Source organism: Cyclopterus lumpus, chromosome 17 (assembly GCF_009769545.1).
Source record: "Cyclopterus lumpus isolate fCycLum1 chromosome 17, fCycLum1.pri, whole genome shotgun sequence".
Classification (NCBI taxonomy): domain Eukaryota; kingdom Metazoa; phylum Chordata; class Actinopteri; order Perciformes; family Cyclopteridae; genus Cyclopterus; species Cyclopterus lumpus.
In genome coordinates, this window is record NC_046982.1 from 23,287,690 (window position 1) to 23,296,396 (window position 8,707).

Consider the following 8,707-nt stretch of genomic DNA (forward strand, 5'->3'; position numbering starts at 1 on the left):
TAGTGGTCATTCAAAGTGTGCGAGAGTTTCCGAGCAGACACGAGGATCGGGTCGATGTCTCGTGTGATCTGGCTCCGGACTCAGTAAACAAGAACAGACAAAAAGAACCGCAACAAGATAAATAAACCATTTAATAGAATGTCTTTCTCTTCAAAAGCTGTAATTGACATAAAAGACTTTCCATCCAGCAGACAGACGGGTCGGGTTTACAGGCTGGTACTGGTCCGGGCTACAGTCTGGCACTGGTCTGAAACCTCCAGGAGCAGAAAGAACCAAACAAACCAGAAAGTAAACGAGGCACGATGATGAGAAACCTACAGAGAAACGTGATCTAAAAAACAAACAAATTAAAATGAAAGTCCTCATAACACTCAGCGTCTTCATGGCAACAGAAAAAATAAAAATAAATGAACTATCAGTGTCTGTTTCAAGTCTCTTGAGGCTCTGAGGTCAGAGGTCACAGAGAGAGAGCTGCGCCTGAACTGCCGACATCACCACACAGGCAGAGGCAGCAGCCAATCAGAGAGCACCTAGCGGCGGTAGACTCCGAAGGCCACCAGGCTGAGGAAGATGGTGACGCCGACCAGCGAGGCGGTGGCCGGGGCAGTGAAGAACTGCCTGTACTGGATCTGACAATACCACAGCACCGACAGCATGAGGACCAGCAGGGGGACCATCAGGCTGCCCACGTTCAGAGCAACCTGCACCTGGTCGGCAGGCCGCGGCCCCCCGGCCACTCCCCGACCGGCGTGCTGAGAGATGTGACAGTGCAGGACGCAGTTATGAACCAGGTTCAGAGAGGCAAGAGTCTGAGCGTCGTCCTGCAGCAGCTGACCCTGATAGATGAGCCGGACCTGCTGCTCCTGACCCGCAAAGTAGGTCCTGAAAGGGCAGAGGTCAAAAGGTAGTGATACTATCACTAGTAATACTAGTGATGTACTAGTAATACTGTAATGATGTACTAGTGATACTGTAGTGATGTACTAGTGATACTGTAGTGATGTACTAGTGATACTGTAGTAATGTACTAGTGATACTGTAGTGATGCACTAGTGATACTGTAGTGATGTACTAGTGATACTGTAGTAATGTACTAGTGATACTATAGTGATGTACTAGTGATACTGTAGTGATGCACTAGTGATACTGTAGTGATGTACTAGTAATACTGTAGTGATGTACTAGTAATACTGTAGTGATGTACTAGTGATACTGTAGTGATGCACTAGTGATACTGTAGTAATGTACTAGTGATACTGTAATGATGTACTAGTGATACTATAGTGATGTACTAGTGATACTGTAGTAATGTACTAGTGATACTGTAGTGATGTACTAGTGATACTGTAGTAATGTACTAGTGATACTGTAGTGATGTACTAGTGATACTGTAGTAATGTACTAGTGATACTGTAGTAATGTACTAGTGATACTGTAGTGATGTACTAGTGATACTGTAATGATGTACTAGTGATACTATAGTGATGTACTAGTGATACTGTAGTGATGTACTAGTGATACTGTAGTAATGTACTAGTGATACTGTAGTAATGCACTAGTGATACTGTAGTGATGCACTAGTGATACTGTAGTAATGTACTAGTGATACTGTAGTAATGCACTAGTGATACTGTAGTGATGTACTAGTGATACTGTAGTAATGCACTAGTGATGTACTAGTGATAGTGTAGTAATGTACTAGTGATACTGTAGTAATGTACTAGTGATATTGTAGTAATGTACTAGTGATACTGTAGTAATGTACTAGTGATACTGTAGTAATGCACTAGTGATGTACTAGTGATATTGTAGTAATGTACTAGTGATATTGTAGTAATGTACTAGTGATGTACTAGTGATATTGTAGTAATGTACTAGTGATACTGTAGTAATGTACTACTGATACTGTAGTAATGTACTAGTGATACTGTAGTAATGTACTAGTGATACTGTAGTGATACTGTAGTAATGTACTAGTGATACTGTAGTAATGTACTAGTGATACTGTAGTAATGTACTAGTGATACTGTAGTGATGTACTAGTGATACTGTAGTAATGCACTAGTGATACTGTAGTGATACTGTAGTAATGTACTAGTGATACTGTAGTAATGTACTAGTGATACTGTAGTAATGTACTAGTGATACTGTAGTGATGTACTAGTGATGTACTAGTGATATTGTAGTAATGTACTAGTGATACTGTAGTAATGTACTACTGATACTGTAGTAATGTACTAGTGATACTGTAGTAATGTACTAGTGATACTGTAGTGATACTGTAGTAATGTACTAGTGATACTGTAGTGATGTACTAGTGATACTGTAGTAATGTACTAGTGATACTGTAGTGATGTACTAGTGATACTGTAGTGATGTACTAGTGATACTGTAGTAATGTACTAGTGATACTGTAGTGATGTACTAGTGATACTGTAGTAATGTACTAGTGATACTGTAGTGATACTGTAGTAATGTACTAGTGATACTGTAGTAATGTACTAGTGATACTGTAGTAATGCACTAGTGATACTGTAGTGATGTACTAGTGATACTGTAGTAATGTACTAGTGATACTGTAGTGATGTACTAGTGATACTGTAGTAATGCACTAGTGATACTGTAGTGATACTGTAGTAATGTACTAGTGATACTGTAGTAATGTACTAGTGATACTGTAGTAATGTACTAGTGATGTACTAGTGATATTGTAGTAATGTACTAGTGATACTGTAGTAATGTACTACTGATACTGTAGTAATGTACTAGTGATACTGTAGTAATGTACTAGTGATACTGTAGTGATACTGTAGTAATGTACTAGTGATACTGTAGTAATGTACTAGTGATACTGTAGTAATGTACTAGTGATACTGTAGTGATGTACTAGTGATACTGTAGTAATGTACTAGTGATACTGTAGTGATACTGTAGTAATGTACTAGTGATACTGTAGTAATGTACTAGTGATACTGTAGTAATGTACTAGTGATACTGTAGTGATGCACTAGTGATACTGTAGTGATGCACTAATGATACTGTAGTAATGTACTAGTGATACTGTAGTAATGCACTAGTGATACTGTAGTAATGTACTAGTGATACTGTAGTAATGCACTAGTGATACTGTAGTGATGTACTAGTGATACTGTAGTAATGCACTAGTGATGTACTAGTGATATTGTAGTAATGTACTAGTGATACTGTAGTAATGTACTAGTGATACTGTAGTAATGTACTAGTGATACTGTAGTGATGCACTAGTGATACTGTAGTGATGCACTAATGATACTGTAGTAATGTACTAGTGATACTGTAGTAATGCACTAGTGATACTGTAGTAATGTACTAGTGATACTGTAGTAATGCACTAGTGATACTGTAGTGATGTACTAGTGATATTGTAGTAATGTACTAGTGATGTACTAGTGATATTGTAGTAATGTACTAGTGATACTGTAGTAATGTACTACTGATACTGTAGTAATGTACTAGTGATACTGTAGTAATGTACTAGTGATACTGTAGTGATACTGTAGTAATGTACTAGTGATACTGTAGTAATGTACTAGTGATACTGTAGTAATGTACTAGTGATACTGTAGTGATGTACTAGTGATACTGTAGTAATGCACTAGTGATGTACTAGTGATATTGTAGTAATGTACTAGTGATACTGTAGTAATGTACTAGTGATACTGTAGTAATGCACTAGTGATGTACTAGTGATACTGTAGTAATGCACTAGTGATGTACTAGTGATACTGTAGTAATGTACTAGTGATACTGTAGTAATGTACTAGTGATACTGTAGTAATGTACTAGTGATACTGTAGTGATACTGTAGTGATGTACTAGTGATACTGTAGTAATGTACTAGTGATACTGTAGTGATGTACTAGTGATACTGTAGTGATGTACTAGTGATACTGTAGTAATGTACTAGTGATACTGTAGTGATACTGTAGTGATGTACTAGTGATACTGTAGTAATGTACTAGTGATACTGTAGTGATGTACTAGTGATACTGTAGTAATGCACTAGTGATATTGTAGTAATGTACTAGTGATACTGTAGTGATGTACTAGTGATACTGTAGTAATGCACTAGTGATACTGTAGTAATGTACTAGTGATACTGTAGTGATGTACTAGTGATACTGTAGTAATGTACTAGTGATACTGTAGTAATGTACTAGTGATACTGTAGTGATACTGTAGTGATGTACTAGTGATACTATTGTGATGTACTAGTGATATTGTAGTAATGTACTAGTGATACTGTAGTGATGTACTAGTGATACTGTAGTAATGTACTAGTGATACTGTAGTAATGTACTAGTGATACTGTAGTAATGCACTAGTGATACTGTAGTGATGTACTAGTGATACTGTAGTAATGTACTAGTGATACTGTAGTAATGTACTAGTGATACTGTAGTGATGTACTAGTGATACTGTAGTAATGCACTAGTGATGTACTAGTGATACTGTAGTAATGTACTAGTGATACTGTAGTAATGTACTAGTGATACTGTAGTGATACTGTAGTGATGTACTAGTGATACTGTAGTAATGTACTAGTGATACTGTAGTAATGTACTAGTGATACTGTAGTGATGTACTAGTGATACTGTAGTAATGTACTAGTGATACTATTGTGATGTACTAGTGATATTGTAGTGATACTGTAGTGATGTACTAGTGATACTATTGTGATGTACTAGTGATATTGTAGTGATGCTGTTGTGATGTACTAGTGATACTGTAGTGATGTACTAGTGATACTGTTGTGATACTGTAGTGATACTGTAGTGATGCACTAGTGATACTGTTGTGATACTGTAGTGATACTGTAGTGATGCACTAGTGATACTATTGTGATGCACTAGTGATACTATTGTGATGCACTAGTGATACTGTTGTGATACTGTAGTGATACTGTAGTGATACTGTAGTGATGCACTAGTGATACTGTAGTGATGCACTAGTGATATTGTAGTGATGCACTAGTGATATTGTAGTGATACTGTAGTAATGTACTAGTGATATTGTAGTAATGTACTAGTGATACTGTAGTAATGCACTAGTGATGTACTAGTGATACTGTAGTAATGCACTAGTGATGTACTAGTGATATTGTAGTGATGCACTAGTGATACTGTAGTGATGCACTAGTGATATTGTAGTGATGCACTAGTGATATTGTAGTGATACTGTAGTAATGTACTAGTGATATTGTAGTGATGCACTAGTGATACTGTAGTAATGTACTAGTGATATTGTAGTGATGCACTAGTGATATTGTAGTGATGCACTAGTGATACTGTAGTGATGCACTAGTGATACTGTTGTGATGCACTAGTGATATTGTAGTGATATTGTAGTAATGTACTAGTGATACTGTAGTGATGCACTAGTGATATTGTAGTGATGCACTAGTGATACTGTAGTGATGTACTAGTAATACTGTAATGATGTACTAGTGATACTGTAGTGATGTACTAGTGATACTGTAGTGATGTACTAGTGATACTGTAGTGATGCACTAGTGATACTGTAGTGATGCACTAGTGATACTGTTGTGATGCACTAGTGATACTGTTGTGATGCACTAGTGATACTGTTGTGATGTTCTAGTGATATTGTAGTAATGTACTAGTGATATTGTAGTGATGCACTAGTGATACTGTTGTGATGCACTAGTGATACTGTTGTGATGTACTAGTGATATTGTAGTAATGTACTAGTGATATTGTAGTGATGCACTAGTGATACTGTAGTGATGCACTAGTGATACTGTAGTGATGTACTAGTGATATTGTAGTAATGTACTAGTGATACTGTAGTGATGTACTACTGATACTGTAGTAATGTACTAGTGATACTGTAGTGATGTACTAGTGATATTGTAGTGATGCACTAGTGATATTGTAGTGATGCACTAGTGATATTGTAGTGATGCACTAGTGATACTGTAGTGATGCACTAGTGATACTGTTGTGATGTACTAGTGATATTGTAGTGATGCACTAGTGATATTGTAGTGATGCACTAGTGATACTGTAGTGATGCACTAGTGATACTGTTGTGATGTACTAGTGATACTGTAGTAATGTACTAGTGATACTGTAGTGATGTACTAGTGATACTGTTGTGATGCACTAGTGATACTGTTGTGATGTACTAGTGATATTGTAGTGATGCACTAGTGATATTGTAGTGATGCACTAGTGATACTGTAGTGATGCACTAGTGATACTGTTGTGATGTACTAGTGATACTGTAGTAATGTACTAGTGATACTGTAGTGATGTACTAGTGATACTGTAGTAATGTACTAGTGATATTGTAGTGATGCACTAGTAATACTGTTGTGATGCACTAGTGATACTGTTGTGATGTACTAGTGATATTGTAGTAATGTACTAGTGATACTGTAGTGATGCACTAGTGATATTGTAGTGATGCACTAGTGATACTGTAGTGATGCACTAGTGATACTGTTGTGATGTACTAGTGATATTGTAGTAATGTACTAGTGATACTGTAGTGATGTACTAGTGATACTGTAGTAATGTACTAGTGATACTGTAGTGATGCACTAGTGATATTGTAGTGATGCACTAGTGATATTGTAGTGATGCACTAGTGATACTGTAGTGATGCACTAGTGATACTGTAGTGATGTACTAGTGATATTGTACTGATACTGTTGTGATGCACTAGTGATACTGTTGTGATGTACTAGTGATACTGTAGTGATGTACTAGTGATATTGTAGTGATACTGTTGTGATGCACTAGTGATACTGTGTGATGCACTACTTTGTTACCGTTTGATGTAGCCAATGGTGTCCTGTGGTTTGACCTGAGCAGTTCTCTCTGTGTCGTTCAGAAACTTCAGTCTGACCACCATGTTCCTCTGAGACTCTTCTTCTTCTTCTCCTCCTCCTCCTCCTCCTTCTCCTCTATTTCTGATACCATCTCCTCCTCTCCCCTCCCCCCCCTCCTGCCTCCCTGCCCCCTCCCCCTTCTCCTGGGTGGAGGTGTTTGTGGGCAGAGCTTCTGTCAGAGAGCTGTTATTCACAGAGCTCGAGGGTGAGGAGGATGAAGAGGAAATGGTGTTGGTGGAGGAGGGGGGGGTGTCCTGGTGGACGGGGCTGGTCCCCAGTGAAGGGGCGGAGCCTGTGCCGGAGGTGAACAGGTGTTCTGGGGGCTCAGAGGTGCGGGTAGAGATCCAGGCAAGCAGCAGCACCAAAAGGAGCAGCAGGAAGCCGAACAGCAGCGTCACCTCATCTCCTACTCCTTCAATCAGAGCCATCGCCCACGGCAACGCCCGCTGAGGTCACACACCTGCACACAGAGGGCAGAACTTTACATCCGTTAGGGCAACAACACCTATAGAGCACTTCAGATTAGTTAGTGTGTACTACAAAATATGTTGTAATCATGCAAGAAGATGTAAAGCCTTGTTGTGTTTATTAAAACAATACAACTGCTTTGACTTTATTGATTGTATGAAATGTAACTCATTGATCGGTGATTTAGTAAAACAATGTAGTTCCTCACACATTGATTAAACAATGTCTTTAAAAGGGGCCTGATAATAATGATACTCTAATATTATGCCATCATAATGTAACTACTACTGTAGTGGAGTACATGTTCCTGGTGGTACTTCACAGTATATTCAGTGAGGTGTTCTACACCGCTTGGGGACGTCCAGGTGGGAGTTACCTGCAGGCCAGCTGATTGATTTAATCAATGTGCTGCTAAAACTAGGAGCTAACTGCTAACAGACGGACAGGAAGTGGGCTAGGCTACATGCTAACAGCGCTCAGCGTCCGTTATGAAATTCTCAGTGATACTACAAACAATCCAAAATACGCACGCAGGTTATCTGCGCGCGCAGATCAATAGGAGGAAACTCACACTTACTGTTCAGCTGAGAAACCTCATGTCAGAGAGCGTTAGCCTGCAGGCTAATCAGGCTGGGCTGCTCCGTCAGACACTTCCGGGTTCTGCTGCCGCGTCTTCTTCTGTGGTTCTAACGTAGCGTGACGGATTTCTGCCGCGTCTTCTTCTGTGGTTCTGACGCAGCGTCTTCTTCTGTGGTTCTGACGCAGCGTCTTCTTCTGTGGTCGAGCTGAATACTTTTTCTTTTCTTTATCAGTTATTTCATATTTATTACAGATGTGTGTGTGGCCCCTAGATATGCTGCTATAGGCTTATGGCTGCTGATCGCCTAGCTTAGCACAAATACTGGTAGCAAGACAAACAGATAGCCTAGCTTAGCACAAAGACTAGTAGCATTGGAACAGCACATTTCATTTACCAGGAAACAATTTTAACTAATCTAATTGAATAAAACTGTTTTTGTTTTCATGTTTTATTGTGAATAATGCGATAACACCTTTTTGTTTTCTTCATCTAATCGGAGGTTGGCTCTTATGTTCCAGATGCATGATGGGAAATGCATTGGGTCATCATTGGTGTTACTTAGTATTTAAGTATTTCTTAAAATGTTAACCATCTAATTAAAATCTCAATTAAGTTATTTTTAAAATATTTTTCACATTCATGTTGAAATTAAGTGGAAATCATGAAGCCCTTAAATAGACTGTGTTCAGTGGGCTTTTCAAAATAAAGGAGAAACTCAGGATCTACTAACTAGATGTTATTAGGGTTATTTAGATTTTATAAAA

At 38.5% G+C, this 8,707-nt stretch overlaps 1 protein-coding gene across 2 annotated transcripts; it reads right to left on the bottom strand.

The window, feature by feature from the left end:
• Window positions 1–111: 111 nt before the first annotated feature.
• tmub1 (transmembrane and ubiquitin-like domain containing 1) lies at window positions 112–8,066 on the bottom strand. Of its 2 annotated transcripts, none has more exons than XM_034556394.1 (3): window positions 7,941–8,066; window positions 6,836–7,355; window positions 112–882 (listed from the first exon to the last, which is right to left on the bottom strand). In XM_034556394.1, the coding sequence occupies exons 2-3, from the start codon at window positions 7,321–7,323 to the stop codon at window positions 531–533; spliced, it is 840 nt and encodes a 279-aa protein (XP_034412285.1). In that variant the 5' UTR covers window positions 7,324–7,355; window positions 7,941–8,066; the 3' UTR covers window positions 112–530. The 2 variants fall into 2 exon arrangements, with proteins under 2 accessions (XP_034412285.1, XP_034412286.1); XM_034556395.1 differs by having other exon boundaries at window positions 7,935–8,056.
• Window positions 8,067–8,707: the final 641 nt, after the last annotated feature.

Bases quoted from the DNA above. Each gene is read 5' to 3' on its own strand.
- tmub1 (XM_034556394.1), bottom strand. From the start codon at position 7,323: ATGGCTCTGATTGAAGGAGTAGGAGATGAGGTGACGCTGCTGTTCGGC. The intron at 883-6,835 runs GTAACAAAGTAG...CTGCCCTTTCAG, and splicing joins ACCATTGGCTACATCAAACG to GACCTACTTTGCGGGTCAGG.